General features: G+C 43.1%; 1 protein-coding gene across 1 annotated transcript in view; it reads left to right on the top strand.

Annotated features, from left to right (window-relative positions):
• Positions 1-3,872: 3,872 nt before the first annotated feature.
• scn4ba (sodium channel, voltage-gated, type IV, beta a) overlaps positions 3,873-20,200 on the top strand; it is a 28,462-nt gene continuing 12,134 nt past the window's right edge. The window contains exon 1 of the mRNA XM_028808485.2: positions 3,873-4,239. Coding sequence (XP_028664318.1) covers positions 4,191-4,239 — 49 coding nt within the window. The 5' untranslated portion in view covers positions 3,873-4,190. The remainder of the gene's footprint in view (positions 4,240-20,200) is intronic.

Below are 20,200 nucleotides of genomic sequence, written 5' to 3' on the forward strand. Positions count from 1 at the left end.
GACACCTTCCAGGGAACCGCCCATTTTATGTGGAAGGGGCGGAGACAACTCAGGGCTCTGTGGGCGGGGTTAGGCCTCCTCCTTTGCTGTCTTCTCAGAACTACAGCAGAAAGAGAAGACACAGTTAGTACCAGCGCCACCTCTCATGCTGGAGTGGTACTGCGCCCCTCATCAGAGCCAGGATGGTGGTCCCCAGGCACACATACGTGACAGCATGAAACTGAACAAAATAATTTGCAAAATAAATGACATTTCACAACATGAAAAAAATCATACCATTGCCACATCTTTTTTTCATCACATCTGTAACCTTCTTCTCCAGAGTGGATACAGTGTGCTCAGTATATCAACATTTTTTTCTCATTAAGCGTTTTTCAGTTGCAGCAACTCACATTAAGTTTAGACCAGAAACTGGTATTAAAAAAAATTGGCAACAAAATATTTTAAAGGAAGCAAAACCTCAATGTGATGCCAATTGTCCGCCCTCAAAAAACACTTGCGGTGGCTGCGGTGACCCTAAGATTCACACCATCCGAGGATGGCGATTTGTTTAGTTTATTGTAGGGACCCCTGGAACACACCCAGCCATGACCCGGCATGGATTAAAAGGTCAGGGGGAAGGAAGGGGCGGGTCCAGGAGGATGGGCAACAAAATTGACATCAAAGATGGTGTGGCTGTCAGTCTTCCATTCTGCAGAAGGAGAAGAAGAGAAGGCACCAGTACTCAGAGCCAACCCTTGGTCCGGCTAGTAATTTCCATCACTAAAACCGTTAAGATGTCCTCCATGCACACACCTGTGACACGATCCATTATCTAATCCCTTTGTTTTCCACATAGGATGAGTCTTATTACATTTTGAAAAACCCAGGCACTGATACTCATGGCTCCTTACCATCAACAAGCCCAGGGCCATCTTACCAGCATCCTAGGCCCTCGGATGAAGTAGTACGCTGGGGTCCCTGTTATGATAGAAAAGCAGAAACATACAAAGGCATCAGAAACATCGTGGGCCCCTATGATCCTGGGGTCCCCATCCAGTGCCTATATGTTAAGATGGCCCTGTATTTATCTATCTATTATATAGTGCCTTTCACATCTATCTATTGGTCTTCCTTATATAGGGCCTTTCACTCCACCTGCTCATTGTACACACTTTGTCTACACTCAGTGTATCCTATTAAACTTTCTCTTTCTTTGTACACACAATGACATGTGTCTCATAAGTGACACTTTTACATTATACACACAAGCACATGTAATACACACCACCAATAAACTCATCCACCATCTCTTCACCATTCCACACTGATATGCCTCACAAAGTGAGCACTTACACACACACATACGCTCACACGCATACACCCTCACCTATACAGCTGCCTTCAAATCCCTGTAAGTAAAGGTAAGGTATTAATAATAATAAAAATAACAGGAGTTCTGAATCTTGAAAGTATGCTTTATAAGAAAGATCTAGAAGTCATGGTGGCCTCATCACTATCTACTTCCAGACAGTGGGCAGAAGAATGCTAATAAGATGTCCGATGACATGGTGCCCCGACATGTGAAGTACAAGTCGAAGGAGGTGATGTTGAGTAACATGAGGCCTCACCTGAAGTACTGGGCACAGTCTTGGTCTCCATATTACTAAAAAGACATAGCAGCACCAGAGGAAGTCCTGAGAAGAGTGACTAAGCTGATTCTGGGACTGAGAGGTCTGAGCCATGAGGAGAGACTGAAGTAGTCAAATGACGAGAAGCAGGTGTTCAAAGGATATAGTACGGTGGATTATACTTTAAAACAAATCCAGCAATAAGAGCAAGGGGTCACAACTAGAAACTTGTTAAGGGTAGAACTAGAGACATATCGAATAAATGACCAGGTAGTGTGGTGGAGAGCAGGCCTTCAAATCTCGACTTCATGTTGATGTATTGGATGGATGAGTTGTCCTGTCCTCCTCTCCACTGCTCTCCTGTTTTTATGTTTTCAAGGCACACACCCCATTCGTGTCCACGTTTTTCTCATGAACCTTCTCTCTGTGATGGTGCACAAATCCAGTAGTGTAAGATACCCCACCAGAATTTGCACAGCAACCTGCCCTGCTCTCCGTCTATTTTTGGCCCTCCAGAGATGCCACCTTGTCTCATTTCCAATTTTTCCTTTATCGACTATTTTCTTTCTGCCTCGGCTGTTCCTTACAGTTGAAATTTTCCGCTACCCTTCTGTTCATTGTGGATGGAAGGCAGATGACTCATTTGACATGTGTTATTCAGATAAGGATGAGGACAAGCAAAGCCCTGACTGACAACTCATGAGATCAGAATTCAAAACTAATACCTCACACTTTGCAGAGTTCCAAGCTGCATAACAAGAACATCTCTGGGACTGCGAGGCGCCGCTATATAAGGTAAGTGGGTTCTGAAATCAGTGCAATGGAAACTTCAGACACCAGCTGATGGACAGCAACTGACTACGCTTCTCAGGGGTCCGTATCACACAAGCATATGTGAACATACTTATCACCCCACTCAGAGGAATGTGTGTCTGCAGCTCCATTTAGGGGTGGCTTCAAGTGTGTGACGACCGCAGCTTCGTCCTTCGGTGCCTGTGTGCCGCGTGTATTCAGGTACAACTGCAAATGCCTGAAGAGGCTGAGCGGTGCGACTGAAGGTTCTGTCAGAGGTGCGTGTGAAGTGAGCAGTGATGAGAAGAGTGTGTGACGGCAGGTTGTTTCAGGTTTGTGAGCAGGTGTGAGATTGCGGACACACTTAAACATTGTGTGTGTGTGTTCTGGAGCTTGCCTTCAGGTCTGTGTCTGAGGTGGGACTGCAGCTGCACTCACGTGGTGTCTGAATTCAGTTCTGCTCAGTTGACTGTGTTAAGAGTTTGAAACTGCAGATGTCCTTGTGTGTTGTGCGTCCGCAACATAATCCAAGTGTGTGCCCGTGTACGCGCAATCTGCAACTCCACAGGCACCAGAGTGAGCTGGCAGGTGCTCAGGTGATGCTCGTCTGCATTCTGCTCAGGTGTTGGTTGTTGCCCTCAGCCATGTGATTGCTGCAAATGTGTATAGGGTTAGTGGAGTGTCTTAAAGTGTGAAATTGTAGATCATGTTGTATGAAATTAGCACAAGTCAGAGGAGTGTGCACGACTCTGTTCTGTGGTTTGTGAGAATTGAAACTGCAGGTACACCTGCCTTGCATTTGTGTGGCTGCAGATCTGTGTGTGTGTGTGTGTGTGTGTGTGAGTGTAAACTGGGCATATCCTCAGGTGTTGTGTAACTGCGGCACACTCCACGTGCGTTTATTCTTGTATCGCTGCTGCTCTCCTCGAGGGTGCTTTTCTAAATGTGAAACTGCAGATACAGTTTGGTTTTGTGTGACTGCACCACCGCTCAGGTGTGTGTACCTCAGGAGGAAGTGCGGTCCACTGTGCATGTCTGTGTCTGTGTGCGTGTGTATGCGCGTGTGTGTGTGCGCGCGCGCGCCTTTCCGCAGCACTCCGAGCTCACGGGCCGCTGGCTTGGCTTGTCCAGTTAGAGTGAGATGGACAGGTCCGATGTCAACCTCCCTGGAGAAATGACTTCACCACGGACCCGCACCCCCGCATTGCAGAAATCCTCCAGCCCTGAAAGTCCTGGGCAGAAAAGTGCAAGCGTCTGCAATCGCAATGAAGAAAGGAGGGAGGGAGGGAGGGAGGGAGGAGGGAAGGGAGGAATGGAACGGAGCCAACATAGAGAGAGCGAGAGAGAGAGAGAGAGAGAGAGAGAGACATAAAGAGAGAGAGGAGAGAATGAGCGAGTGAGCGAATGGGGGGGGGGGGGGGGGCAGAGAGAGAGAGAGAGAATGAGCGAGAGAGCGAGCGAGTGAGAGAGAGAGAGAGGACAGCGGCAGCGGGCGGCTGGCCAGCGTTGAACTGAAGAGCCAGGATTAGTGGGAGCCTCCTCCATGGAATCGGATCTCCAGCCGGAGAGCCCTCATGCGATCCTCCCGGGCGCCTGTCCAGTTCACTCATCCCGGTGCTAGCGACGAGTTCCTTTCGTCTCGACTCGCCTCGCCTCTCCGCTCAGCCAGCGGATGCTGCACCGGCGGATCTGCCCATCCTGGCTCTGTGTCTTACTGGCTGGCGCCTTTGCCGACTGTCCCCTCGCCGAGCTGAGTGAGTGACCAGCGCAACCCCCGGGACACGCAATATGTGGCGCATCCCGCCTGAGACAGGGCTGCTGCTGGTCTACCTGATAGGTAAGTGTGTACAGGATTAAAAAAAAAGAAGAAAAAAAAGAAAAGAAGGGACTAGGGGCATTGGTGACTCCACACAGTAAAGGGGACTAGGGGTATTGGTGGCTCCTCCTAGGATTGCAGATGGGGTAGATAGATCGGAGACGCAGCGTCACAAACTACGAGATACAGTACTGGAGTGTCCAGACGGTGATCTATAGGCGCTTCGAACCGTCATAGTGTCATCATGTTTGACTGCATGAACCGCAAATGGGTCGCATTTCAAATCTGGACGCAAACACCGGGCATCTGACGTAGTCGTAGTACCCATCCCATTGCTCCACATCTTTTAAGGCTGATGCCACCTACGGTTCTGTAAAACCAAGGAGCGTGGGAATGTGACTTATTGAAGGTCTGTTAGGCACTGCCAGAAGGAGGTTGCAGCCTCCCCTATCAGGGCGGTCTACTAGGGAGAAGGATGGGGGCCCGTTCTTGTGGAAGGGGGGGGGGGGGGTGTGTGTGTGTGTGTGTGTGTGTAAATGATGACTTTATGGCTGTTTCAAGAACACGCCTGGTGTTGGCGGTGATAGCAGGACTGCTTGGGATGACAGCAGAACATCGCGTTCTTATTTTCAAACTTCTTGGTGGAGAGACTGGACAAGCTGGAGATGTCAGGCGGCTTGAACAGCTGCCTAGAATACCACAGAAAAGAACGACTTTTGAATTTCTTGAGAAAATTCTGCAATGTACATCTATCTATCCATCCATCCATTTTCCAACCCGCTGAATCCGAACACAGGGTCATGGGGGTCTGCTGGAGCCAATCCCAGCAAACACAGGGCACAAGGCAGGGAACCAATCCCGGGCAGGGTGCCAACCCACCGCAGGACACACACAAACACACCCACACACCAAGCACACACTAGGGCCAATTTAGAATCGCCAGTCCACCTAACCTGCATGTCTTTGGACTGTGGGAGGAAACCGTAGCGCCCGGAGGAAACCCACGCAGACACGGGAGAACATGCAAACTCCACGCAGGGAGGACCAGGGAAGCGAACCCGGGTATCCGAACTGTGAGGCAGCAGCGCTACCACTGCGCCACCTCTATCTATCTATCTATCTATCTATCTATCTATCTATCTATCTATCTATCTATCTATCTATCTATCTATCTATCTATAAAAAGAAATCCTGTCCTGGAAAGCAAAAAGCAAGTCTACTATACGTGATCTTCTCGGGAGACATTTTAAAGACCCGCGAGACCAAAGACACACCCTACTTACAATCTATCAAATAGGACAATAGGCAGCAAAATATTCAGTCTTGTGAAGGATTTGAGCACACACAGATCCAGGGCTCTCAGCGCATATAAAGCGTATAAGGACAGTACGTTATAAATTAAATGTCGACATATAAGCGAAGAAGAAAGCAGCGCGGAGAAAAGAGACTCAAATACGTTGGACAGAAAAAAGAGCAAAAAAGAATAATCGAGGTGCAGATCCAGAAAATAAGGAAAGTAATTATTAGCCCGGAACAAGTGGAATTGAAAAAAAAAGCACGTCCAATCCGGCTCAGAATTAAATGACAGTGATTAAAAGACAAAGTAGAACTTCATAAAGACGTTTACAAACGTTGGCGCTAAACACATGTGGAGAAAGTTAAAGGATATAAAAGTAGGAAAATTAGAAAATATAAAAAAGTAAAGATCGCAGTAGCGCAAACAAACAAACTGCCTCATTTAACTATGCACCAGTCTAACTTTGGTTTTGCACAATAATTACTACACTATTGCACCTTAACACTTAATTCTACTTTATTCACATAATTGTACTTATTTATTATGTTCTACTATACTGTTACCTTTCAATCTATGACTTTTTGTTAATCTAACTGATATTCTTCTAACTTTGCACAGTTTTTGATAAGCAGATCAGGATGCATTTCACTGCGTGTTGTCCTGTATAACTATGCATGTGACAAATAAAGAATCTTGAGAATTTCAAAAACGGAGTTTACCGCACATGCATTTATTGGTTACTTTGTTCATGTATATATATTTATCTGTCTGCTTATTTAAAAACCTAAATTTATCCCAAGAGTCAAAAATGTTCTGTCTAGCCCTTGTACAAAAACCTAGACAAAAGCTGGGGTATCACTTTGGTAACCCCATGTACTTTTGGAACTGTGAGAGGAAAATAGCACGACATTACAGACAGGAGTCCAATGCAGAACTCTACTTACTTTGTTACTTTGTAAAAAAAAATGATTAACTGCTGATGATGTCGATCGTTTTGTCTGTGCTGAAATTCCAAACAGATAGACCTATCCTGACCTCATTATAAAGATTCAGCATATTGGAACTCGCAAGATTACAAATAACTGTTTTTACAGAAGTTCTGAAATAAAAGTGAAACTAATGAAATAGCAACAATTCAAAGAAAAAAAAAATTTAAGTGTGTATCCAGAAAACCAAATACGGGGGTTGGTGAGCGAAGCCCCCTAGTATGTTAAAAAATAAACACAGCATTTTACCTTTTTTAACTTTTTGTTACCGCGAATTCGGATCGCTTAGGGGAAAAAAGGGGGAAATTAGTTTCAAAGATAACAAAAACATCATGTGTATGTCTTTTTGTCGTTAAGGCTATGGACTTCAAACTCCAAGTGTGTGGGTTCAAGTCGCGCATCTGTGTGACCACGAGCAAGTCACTTCACCTGCCTGTGCTGTAATTAAGAAAACAAAAAGAAATGTAACCAACTGTATGTCGGTCGACCTTGGGTAAATGTTTTGAGCATCACTTGTGTCCGCCAGTCCGTCTGTCTGTAGGTATGCTTCAAGAGGTGAGCGCGCACGCGTGAAAGTAAGAATTTTTCTATGGCGATCTTAAGTTTACACGTCGCTGTGCTTCTGTGCATAGCCCTCAAGTATGCGTTTGAGTATTGGGCAGAATATACGGGCTTGTTATGCGTGAGTCTGTGTAAGTCTCTGTCTTTTGGTCTTTCGGTATACTGCATGAGTGTGCGCACGTGACGGCCTGACTACCCGCGTATACGCATGCGTGAGTGATGCCCGTCTCTGTAATCTGTCAATATGTGTGACTGAGCGAGTGCAGACTCCGCGTATCTGTATTATAACTTTTCTGTCTTTGTACATACACTGTTAAAATAAACAGGTACAGAGCGATGCCATAGGGGAATAATTTTTGGTTACTAAAAGAACTATCCATATTAAGGACCCCGAAAAAAAAAAAACAAGTTTTAGGCGGATCTGTTATATAAATAGTTATGAACAGATGATAACAGATTTGTGAAATACCAAAGGGTTTGTGACTTTACAAGGTCTCCTGGTGCAGAGACAGACACAGGCTATTATACAATTAAGATTTCTGTATTGTCCATATATTTAGAACATTTTTAAATCCCAAAGAGAACCAATTTCATAAAAAACAACCCTTCTCAGAATAAAATGGTTCATTATCAAACAACGGTTCCACGAGGAAAACACAACCCAATAAAGTGCCACTTTGTAACTAGCATTCTTAAGAGTGTACAGTGTGTACATGTGGGTACAAGTGTTCTCACTTGCTGGGTCTAAATGAACTTAATGGCACAGATGGGGTGTTAGGATGCGATTGCCCTGCTGTACGTGTAGCTCCATGTGTGTGTGTTGGTGTGTCCTTAAATGTGTTACACAGTAAAATCAGCAGTGTAAATCTAACACTTAATAGTGCTAAACTGGTAAGTCTTAAAAGAGCAGATATGGAGAGGTGGACCCACACACTGCTTTGTCATGTTAGGGTCTTTTTAGGGGATCCTACTCCCCTTTTATATTCTTTATTATGTAGACCCTAACCGAATACTCCAAATTCCATACTCTTACCACACAAACAATTCAAATTTTCCCCCTTTCTTTCACATTCTTAAACCCCCAGGCAATTAGACAGAGTACAGAACAGGCAGAAGAAAAAGTTAAGCATATATTAATTATGTGTTATAATATGGCCAAAATAATAAACAAAGTGCAAATGTAAGTGTTGGTAAAATAATATCAGTAATAACTGGGTAATAACCAGTTCATCTTACCTAAGATACCAGATGGCTTTTTGTCTTGTTTGTTAGCTGGCCTCTGGTTCAACGTGGTCCTTGAATCGAATGGCAGAAAAACACAGCATGGCCTGTCAGAATATGGCAGCTGAGAGAGAGAGAGTGTGTGTGTGTGTGTGTGTGTGTGTGTGTGTGTGTGTGTGTGTGTGTGTGAGAGAGAGAGAGAGAGAGAGAGAGAGAGAGAGAGAGTTTATTTGTTGTCTTTTCTTAATGTTTGTCTGGGTTCCATGATGTATCTCCCAGACCAATGGGGAAACCCGACTCCATAATTCATACCAGTTCAAGTTCAGCATGACACAGTTCAGGCAGATTCAGCCCCCATTCTAGACCATGCTTTCCTATTGAAGGCAGAAGATGTGCCATACATTTTGCTTATCCCTTCCATTCCAGGCTGTACTGCCTTTCATTTCAGCCCATCTGCATTCCCCCAGGCTAGCTGGACAGAATTTCTGATATTTTTTAACGATAGATGTTCTAACCTGCAGTAAGTACAAAGATTTCTCTCTAAAGTATTATGGTTAAGTACAAATTAATACACTGTTCTCATGACATATACACACACAGACAGAAATATATACTGTAATATTAATTGGTCCTTTCTTCTCTGTTAAAACTAAACAAACAAGCTTGATGGACTGAATGGTTTCCTCTTGTTTGTTAAATTGCTTCTGTTTCTTTGGTTATTTTGTTTAACATATGCACACACACACACATAATATATATATTCCTGCGGTGGGCTGGCACCCTGCCCAGGGTTTGTTTCCAGCCTTGCACCCTGCATTGGCAGGGATTGGCTCCAGCAGACCCCTGTGACCCTGTAGTTAGGATATAGTAGGTTGGATAATAGATGGACGGATGGATATATATATTCACTATAGCCAGTCCAGGGATTGTTCCTGTCATGATGCCTGCTTTGATAGTCTCCAGTTATCCTTCAATCCTGCTCTGGATAAATAGCTTTAGAAGATAGATGGATGAATATATATTAGTAGGTTAGATTACTGTAGATCAGATAAATGTTATTAAATCCCACGGGGAAATTCAGATGCATACAGCACTAGAAACATAAAAAGCACAGATACGTATTCACAGGACAAATAATACAGCCAATCTATCAATCTAAGCTATGAGTGTAAGACTTGTTCAAATCTAAATAATCAAGGTGGTAATGTTTGCAATGTACCATGAAATTCATCTCTGTTATATGCCACTTGGTATGAGATTTGTAAAAGCTGCGTTAAGTGTGATGCACCATCTGTTGGAATGACAGAGATATAAAGTGTATCCAGAAAGTATTCACAGCACATCACTTTTTCCACATTTTGTTATGTTACAGTCTTATTCCAAAATGGATTAAATTCATTTGTTTCCTCAGAATTCTACACACAACACCCCATAATGACAACGTGAAAAAAGTTTACTTGAGTTTTTTGCAAATTTATTAAAAATAAAAAAACTGAGAAATCCCATGTGTGCATAAGTATTCACAGCCTTTGCTCAATACTTTGTCGATGCACCTTTGGCAGCAATTACAGCCTCAAGTCTTTTTGAATATGATGCCACAAGCTTGGCACACCTATCCTTGGCCAGTCTCGCCCATTCCTCTTTGCAGCACCTCTCAAGCTCCATCAGGTTGGATGAGAAGCGTCGGTGCACAGCCATTTTAAGATCTCTCCAGAGATGTTCAATCGGATTCAAGTCTGGGCTCTGGCTGGGCCACTCAAGGACATTCATAGAGTTGTCCTGAAGCCACTCCTTTGATATCTTGGCTGTGTGCTTAGGGTCGTTGTCCTGCTGAAAGATGAACCGTCGCCCCAGTCTGAGGTCAAGAGCGCTCGGGAGCAGGTTTTCATCCAGGATGTCTCTGTACATTGCTGCAGTCATCTTTCCCTTTATCCTGACTAGTCTCCCAGTCCCTGCCACTGAAAACAATCCCCACAGCATGATGCTGCCACCACCATGCTCCACTGTAGGGATGGTGTCAGGTGTCTGGCATTCACACCAAAGTGTTCAATCTTTGTCTCATCAGACCAGAGAATTTTCTTTCTCATGGTCTGAGAGTCCTTCAGGTGCCTTTTGGCAAACTCCAGGTGGGCTGCCATGTGCCTTTTACTAAGGAGTGGCTTCCGTCTGGCCACTCTACCATACAGGCCTGATTGGTGGATTGCTGCAGAGATGGTTGTCCTTCTGGAAGGTTCTCCTCTCTCCACAGAGCACATCTGGAGCTCTGACAGAGTGACCATCGGGTTCCTGGTCACCTTCCTGACTAAGGGCCTTCACCCCCATTGCTCAGTTTATATATATATATATATATATATATATATATATATATATATATATATATATATATATACACACACACACACACACTTAGAGAGTTAACATTATTGATTTCAATATGCATATGTGACAGACAGTAATGTTAGACTATAAATTCGAATGTGTGAAGAGCGTGTTATAATGAATGTGCTGAGTGTGTCTGGTGATCTTCACGTGAGTTGGCACGAGTGTGTTTGCTATCACTGTGTGTTATTTGAAAGTTTTAAAGGGTGAAAAGTTACGTGAAATATCGGATTTAAATTCCCCAGAATTATCGTGACGTCCGAAAAATCAACTGTACAAGTTTTTCTCCTTATACTACACGTTAAAAATTACATTTTTTTGGTTTGTTTTGTTTGATTGCATCCTTGTGGAGTTTTCACCATTTTAAAACTCGAGTGCCTCAAATTTACTTCGCCACAGTCCGAGGAAACGCGCGTCTCTTATGGCCGTTTGTTTCCGCCTCTTTGTCCTCAAGTGCGAAATGACAGGCGCCACAGAGCATCACACGCAGGGAGCCACGTCCATCTGACCGGCAGGATCAGATACATATAATCCTTTGCATAATGATGCAGATTAGCAGAGTTTTAAGAGTACAGATGGACGGAGCATTAAGTGGCGAAGGAAGCCATCCGAACATACAGGCGGCTTAGGCGCTCCTTGGCTCCCACACCCCTCAGAGACCCGGACAAACTATAAAGTGAGTGCAGGTAGAATCTAGAGGGTGGCACCTCGCTAGGGTCGTAGTAGGGGCCAAAAGATGCCCGATGTCCTGAATTGAAGTGACTCTGCCGACACAGTATTAAAAGGCAGAATGCAAAATCCACTCGTATGGTTTTCCCAAAACGTTACGCAAGTGCCTGCTATTAGTGAAAATGCCGTCAGTTACATGAGCAACCTTTACATGAACCCAGTAATCAACCTGAACTGGGTTTAGCTTTACGAGATCGTGAAGAATCAAAATCTGGAGCCCCCGCATTCCATCCAGCCAATATTTTGTAACTTGGGCTGGGCATACATTCCATCAGCATTGGGCACAAGGCGGTAACAACCCTGGTCGACATGCCAGTTCATTAAGGCTACACTGATAACTCAGAGAGGGAACAGAATCGCCAATTTCCACACAAAGGCATGCATGCCTTCCATAGAGAAAACCCCGACAAATTCGAAGATAACGTGGAGATGCTACCCAGCGACCTGGTAATCGAGATGTAAAACAATAGCGTTGAGGCCGCCATCATCTCCGCGGCCAGTTGTTAGATGCCTCACACAAAAAGAAAGACAACGAAAAGCTCGCCAGACCATCGCAGGCTACATCCGTCCATCCGTCCACCCACAGTAATAGGAGCTGTAGCTAAGTGTTTGTTAATTTAACTAATCTGCCAGTACCTGAAATGGGGGCTTGGGGGTGAATCGAAGAACGCAAGGAGGCTGTAATTTCAAAATTTAAGTCACGGGACAGTGATGTGATGTCGCTGTGAATCAATTGTAATTGATTTTAATTACAATTCAGTTTAACTTAAATCAGTTTTTTTTTTTTAATATAGCATCTATCTGGGTGGTCCATACGAATATTTTAATGAAACTTATTATTCTAAATGTGCTCGGTGTGAGTGAGTGAGTCTCACATGCGCCGGACAGCTTTTTCTTTTTTTTAAACCAAGTTTGGTTCCTGCTTTGGGGACATCTTTGCCCAGATAGGCTTCATCTTCCAGCGAAACTGTGTTGGAAAGTCAGTTTATATATCCATCCAACCATTATCCAACCCGCTGAATCCGAACACAAGGTCACGGGGGTCTGCTGGAGCCAATCCCAGCCAACACAGGGCACAAGGCAGGGAACCAATCCTGGGCAGGGTGCCAACCCACCGCAGGACACACAAACACACCCACACACCAAGCACAGACTAGGGCCAATTTAGAATCGCCAATCCACCTAACCTGCATGTCTTTGGACTGTGGGAGGAAACCGGATCGCCCGGAGGAAACCCACGCAGACACGGGGAGAACATGCAAACTCCACGCAGGGAGGACCCGGGAAGCGCTACCCACTGCGCCACCGTGCCGCCCCAGTTTATATATAGTGATGACAAAGTCGATTTATATTTACTAAATCCGCCAGTGTTACATGAACACTTGAGTTATATAGACCACATACTGAAGAGATTGTAAATAGTTGGGGGTCTATTGCAAAAATAGGAATGGGGCTCACATAAATGCCATTGATCACACTTTTCCCTACTTCTTAGTGTAACGCAGGGGTGATTTTATTTTTGTGAAAGCGGGTCAAATTTTAAATATTGACTGAAGCAGTGGGCCGGTGTGTCTATGAAACCAGGTAAACTCGCGTATGTCTTAATCACAAACATTATGTTTAAGAACAGTTCTAAATATAGTTTGAATTATGAAGGTTTTTATTAACAGCTAAGGCAATGCTAATCATTAATAGTTATTTTATGCCATTGTTCTGGTCATGAACCTGATGCTGCTTGCTTCTGCCTCAACGGTAACTATCAAATGAACTGCTGGCTGGATGTCGCAACAATTTATTACAAAGATGGGTATCTGTTAGTGCGCTTCCCTACATGCTTTTACGTGATTTCATTTGTTTAAAGACTTACACACAATTGAAACTGACACCTCATACTGATGCCAGGACAGTTTGTCTGCAAAACCTTGAGGAAGGAAAAATCCTAAGCAATGGGCAGTCTGTAGAAATCATGAAAAGAAACGTTAATAAGGTTATTTTGGAATTGGCCCAGTTGCCAAGGAGTTCAATCATTTCAGCTGCATAGCGTTTGGCAAATATATGGAACTCGAGAAACTTGAAAAATGTGTCTAGCGGCGCTCCAAGTCCTGGAATCAAAATTCAAATTGACGACAAAGGATGACAATCTGAGCTGCATGTCTGGGAGTAATCAATTTCCATAGATCTGCTTTTAACCTCCACGTCCGGAAACGGCGCTCTTTTTGCTGATTTATGTACAGCGACACCGTGACACCCGTCGTTCCGCTTTCAGGGTGCCGCTACACCAACGAAATAAAATCACGCAGCGCAAACTCATGTTCTTTAAAAATGAGCCTGCAAGACAATGGCAAGCAACGAGCTAAAAACGTCGCCATCTCTCTCTCTCTCTCTCTCTCTCTTCAAACGGTCCCTGTTCCAATGGAAAAAAAAAGCTTCGTTTCTTTGGATGACACCGCTTGGCGACTTACTGTGCTTACACCAGCAAACTGCAGTAACATTTTGTTAAGAGCACCTCACGAGGTACGAAATATTCCGATAATTCTACAAGTAGGCCGCGGGCTGTTTGCACCTGTGCCGCAGGTTACAGTCTGCCCACCCCCGACTGTACGAGGCGGGGCTGTCATGGCTGGCATCAGGAGTGGATGACGCGGTGGTGGTCGGTGTTTGATACTCGCGCATTATCCAGCAGTTTGCGTTCTATTTTCTCTGGCTATTGCACTTATTGAAATGTTTTAAAAAGACCGTCTAAAATATATAGTATCAAGCATTTCAAGAAAAAAGAAATTACTTTTGGGTGGTTCGCAACATTTTTTTTTTTTTTGCTTTCTTCCTTGTTTTCGTTTTTCTGCTCCACTACGGTATCTTTGTTTAATTTTTAAGTCATTAACTTGTTTTTTTGTAGAAAATACTAATGCTTGTATTCTTAGGTATGTTGTAAGTTTACTCTTTCAAGCTTCCCTTCCAACTGTGCAGCATAGTGTGGCAATAACGTGGAATAGTCCGGACCGAACGGGGGAGCCGTCACGTTGACACAAGGTCGTTGAAAATAACTTCTATAACTGCAAGTTTAAGAAGTTTTAATTAAAGAAAGGGTCCAAAATGCAGTTTATCATTGGGCCTTGAGCTACTTTGGGACCCTGGGCACTTACCTATTGCCTTGCCTAATGGTTAAGTCCGCCCGCATACGCATGTAAAGCGTTAAATTGACAACTGGTGGTTTTAATAGTGGTGAGTGTACAATCAGTGGTTATGTCGTATTATGTTTGTTCAATTTTTTTTACTGCACTACTAGTAGTATAAACTAATACCATAAATTGCATATAAAACCTACATTAGGGAACCGCCTGGACCAGGGGTCTTAAACTTGCACCTGGGACCCCCTGTGGCGACAGGTTTTTGTTCCAGCCAGCTTCTGTTTTAAATTGGACTCCTGGGCTGATTGAGCGAACTGTTATTTCCTGGCGTCTGTGTTTTGGGTACAAAAGAGAAATTAGAAAACAAAAAAAAAAAAAATGATGTATTTTTTTCTTTTTAACAATATTGACTTTATTCTCTGCGGTGGGTTGGCACCCTGCCCAGGATTGGTTCCTGCCTTGTGCCCTGTGTTGGCTGGGATTGGCTCCAGCAGACCCCCGTGACCCTGTGTTCGGATTCAACGGGTTGGAAAATGAATGGATGGATGGACTTTATTCTACCTTTCCACGATTCTAATCGGTTAATTAATCGATTGTTTACTAATTAGAGGGTCTGACCTTAAAGTAGTTGCAGCCTTTAACGATTCAGTGTTCTTTTAACTGGGTGTGTCTGCTCTGCTCGTTTTTAAATGCCATTATTAAGGTACAATGAAGGAAGCAAGCTGCACACAGAGAGAGGGCAAAACATAATGAAATCAACAAAAAAGTTAAATTTAAATCTATAGAAAATTATTCTAAATGTCTTGTACATGTAAAAATCATGCTGCTTTTCTTTTCTGTATGTAGATTAAGAGAAAAAAAAAAGATACCAGCTAATTAAATGAGATCAGTGTTATCAGTTGTTGTCACTGATTATAAATCGGGTTGAAACTAAAACCTGAATCTACAGTGGGCCCCCCATGACCGAGTTTGAGAACCCCTGGCCTGGACCATTCCAGGTAATCCCACCAGGAGTTCATTAAAACGCAGAAACTAGGGCATGAGCGCCAGTATGTGCGCAGTGCTACCACCTAGCGGCGCTGATCTGCTACTACAATTGATACGAGTTTTGGCTGGCAGACGCAACGGCATTGTCCTCTTTCTTTAATGGTGCTCTGTATCAAATTTCCTATAAACGAAACGTGAACCTTTTTTATGACCGAAGGGAAAAGAGAAATCAGTGAGGAATATAACAGATACACGCCAAATAAATGCAGTAGACACGGAATTAGATTAGATAAACGTTATTAATCACAAGTCAAATTTACAACAGCAGTAATAAAAATGCGATCAACAGCCAATGAACAATGAAATAGTATGTACAAAGAAAGGGAAAGTTCATAGAGAACCATAAATAAATAACATTCCCAAACTACATCCTTAAAATATAAAGGTGTCAGAGCCGTTCTACAGAAAGATGCCACAGTGGATCCATTTTGGTTCCCTAAAGAATTATGCACACGGAGGTTCCAGACAGGACCTTTCTTTATTTGCATCCATCACAGGCTCCTTAACTCACCTTGAACAGATGGTAGCAGATTTATCAAATTTCAATGGGTTCTTCTTACTATACACAGGTTGAGTTGAAGTCTTCTTGTTTTTATTGTATCCTGCAGTACCTTGCAATACAATAAAAATGTATTTTTTTCTACAGAATGCTTTTCAAAGACAATGTTAAGGGCTATTGCCAGAGAAAGTTAGACAATGGCTCAGCGAGGAACCACACAACATCCAAAAGTGCCATTATGTTTAAATGCGGCGTATAGTTCAATGAAATTCATGGTCGTGGTATCCTGACATTATCGGCTGAACGACAGGAAACCAGATTCCACCAGGGCGTCAGTCTATTGGGGAAAAATACATACAAGTTAACATGAAATAACAAAACGTAGCATTATCAAATCTGCATAATTCATGTCATGGTAGCAGGTGCATAAATCACCCACCCATATTTACATAAATCACAGAATGGTTCGGAGTCGACTATTAGTCTAATCTAGACAACTTTAGAATAAAGGAACACAATTGGGTTATCTTGCGGAAAGCCTATACAGTATCGAGAAATGACACAGCTGGACTGAAATCTACATTATGAATTGTGGAGCCGCGAGGCAGAATCACTAACAGCTGTGCCCAGTGGCGTCACTATAGGACAAGGTGTCACACAGTACCGCCCTATACGCAGAGTACGTCTGCGTAGGGCACCAACTCCCAGGGGGGCACCATCGAAGCTGCTCAAAAAAATTGTTTTTATATATTATAATAATAAATTAATATTAATAATATACATATACAAATAAACAAAAATATAAACGTATATATTGCATTTTACGGTGAACGCAGAGTAGGCTAAGCACACGTGATGACGCGCGCGCCCTCACCTCTGTTACAGCTGCCTAACTAATATTTGGGGGAAGGGGCACAAAAGTAAATTTCTGCTTAGGGCACCCATTTGGCCAGCAGCGGCCCTGGTGTCACCCAATGTGGTGACTGAGACCTCCACAGGTTCCTGAGTGACTTCATGGACAGAGACAGACACCGCGATAATCCCCACAATTAATTCAAAACGCTGCAGCTAGAACACTTATAAAAACCTCCGAATCACATCACGTTACGCCATTTTTGCGTGACCTTCCTTTTTTTACCCTTTTCATTTAGAACAGATTTTGTATTCTATTTTCTCACTTACGAAACACTTCTTGGACTAACACCTTCAAACATCACTGATCTTTTAACTACAGGGTGGTCCAGATCTAATTATGCAACTGTTCGACAGAACCGTCTCCCAGCCATTTTGGAATGCAGGGCAGATGCTGCCATCTATCGGAAACAAAAAGAATTTTAAATGAAATCTCTTTGTGCAGGGCAGGTGCTGTGAATTCTCTGTGTAATAAACTAAATAAGTTATAGCGTAATAAAAATTGCATAAGTAGATCTGGACCACTCTATATTTGCACTCCCCATCATTTACTAAGGTCACCGAATTGTAAGGTTCTCCACATACTTAGTAGTAGCAAGTACAGCTAGGAATTCATTGTTTGACGGAAAATGTCATTTTCAAGAGTAACATCGATAACAGAATATAATTTACTTGTGTTAGTGGACTTTATTAGATGCGTGCTTTATAACAGCACTTTACATTGGAGTTAAAACGGAGCAGATAGGCTAGTGCCCAATGGCTTTCATACACAGCAGACTACAATTCAACCGATGTGTGTTAGTGGGGGTCGGTGACTAAATGTTCAACTTTCTTATACATAAACAATTCTGGACGTATAACCAATAGAGAAGTATCCAAAAATTAGCAAATGAAAAGTAACTATCCATCCATCCATTTTCCAACCCGCTGAATCCGAACACAGGGTCACGGGGTTCTGCTGGAGTCAATCCCAGCCAACACAGGGCACAAGGCAGGAACCAATCCCGGGCAGGGTGCCAACCCACCGCAGTGAAAAGTAACTATTAATTCAAAATTACCAATACTAGCATATGTACATCACTATCAATATTACCGTGTTAAAGAAGAAACGCAACTGAAATAAGGTCCCCATAGCTATTAATATTAGTTCAAACGCAGTGATGTCTTAAAATGAAATAAGTAACTACGAAATTTAGAAAGGATCTGATTCATTGAATAACTCGGGAATACGCAAGGTGACGATTATCTTTAAGATTTTTAATCTAGGCTACACGGAAGCAAAGGCGGTCCTTTCAGTTTTAAAATCCCTAGTTCTGCAGTGGCACTTGACTGGGCTGAGTGGTCCCTCGCAGAACCATTGCAAGTGTTTCATTATAAGGGTTCTTTGCGTTCGAAAGTGACTCTTTGGGCTTTGAAATTTGGACAACACAAAACAAAACCTTTAATATATAGTATAGACTACCTAACAGGAAAATCTGAACTTGGCCTTGGTTATTAATGTCTTTTCAAAATGCTGTATCCGTGCACCCTTATTTAACAACTCTGTTATCATCAATTTGTGGCTATTTAAGTAACCTGTTACAGATCTACATAAATAAAATGCATAAAGGTTCTTTCTGAAACCTTAATGTGAACGAATAATAATAATAATAATAATAATAATAATAATAATAATAATAATTCATTACATTTATATAGCGCTTTTCTCAGTACTCAAATCTTTATTGAATCAAAAATTGTTCCCACTGCGGTATCGTCCTGAAGAAGCTCTCTGGTACCTTGATGTTTAAGAATGTTTGGGTATGGATAAACCTTACAACGCCCACTGCATATCAGTAAATACATCAGCGCGACGCAAACTGCAGTCCTGTCCTGTCCTTCCTTGTCCTTGCTATCGGAAGACAGCACGGACCGCGTTGTAAACCTATAGCGGCTCCGACCTTCTGCCCACAGATCAACGTCAGTTTGTAAACCCGTCTCATGTGCGTCTCATAACGCACCTCAAGCAACAAAGGTATGAGCTGCGTTATGAGCAATTTGCGCATGCGTTCTGCCAGACGTTCGACTCGCTTGCATTGGGCACCCGCGGGGCTGTAAAATGAGATTAGGAAAATACACAAAATATACAAGCCGAAACAACCGATCTCAAGGTAAAACTTAAAACAGTAAAGTCATTCTGATAGCTGAAGTCACACAGGTCGTTCTCCTATTAAGACAGAAAAGTTTGCAAATTCTCCAATACTTTTTAATCTGAGATTTTAAAATTTCAAAACTTTGTACAGCGCAATCTGTTCGAGATACGTCAACAAACTGTTTCGATACATTTCCCTGAAGAATAAACGTGCAACACGGAAACAGAATTGGCCCATGAGGGAGTCCGAGTTGTTTCGTGTAGACAGATAGATGGACGTGGCTATCACAACAGGTGGTTTGCGCATTATATGCGATAGAAAAGAGGCAGAAGACATTGTCTGTGATGGGCAGGCGCCCTGCCCAGGGATTTGTTCCTGCCTTGCGCCCTGTGCTGGCTGGGATTGGCTCCAGCGGACCCCCGTGACTCTGTTTTAGGATGTAGCGGGTTGGATAATGACTGACAGAAGACATTGTTTTATTGGAAAAAAATGCCTGATATTGGAAAAACAAAAAGTAATCATTTGTTCAAACAGTTTGAAAAAACTTAAAATACTGCAGTGGAAAAGAACGAGATAGTCAGGAGATTGGCTGCCGCTCCCAGCCGCTTTGCCAACAGTTCTGCGGAGTCCGACATAGACGGGGACATCAGTGTTGTAGACATCAAGACCACTGCACGAGATAACATGCAGCACCTAACGAATAATTCTATTTTCATGTTTTTATTATATTCGGTGCAATTTTTCCCCCCAGGAAGCTCAGTTATATAGCACCTTTTGGCTACAGAGTGGCAAAGCTGTTTTAAAAATGTTTAGCTGATGTTCGCTAACTGCGCTGCTGTTACGTTGGTTTCTTGCAGATGTCATATTTCACTTATCCGTTTCTGATATTCACTGTGCTTTTTTGTTCTTTATTTCGCCTTATATTTCTTGTATTAGGTACTTGTTAGTGTTCGCATACCCCTTGGGGTCAGAGCGCAGGGTCAGCCACTGTACAGCGCCCCTGGAGCAACTGCAGGTTAGGATCCCTAGGATACGAACCGGCTGAAATGAGTTTCCTCCGCAGGGTGTCTGGGCTCTCCCTTAAAGATAGG

This window comes from Erpetoichthys calabaricus, chromosome 9 (assembly GCF_900747795.2).
Source record: "Erpetoichthys calabaricus chromosome 9, fErpCal1.3, whole genome shotgun sequence".
NCBI classification, from domain to species: domain Eukaryota; kingdom Metazoa; phylum Chordata; class Cladistia; order Polypteriformes; family Polypteridae; genus Erpetoichthys; species Erpetoichthys calabaricus.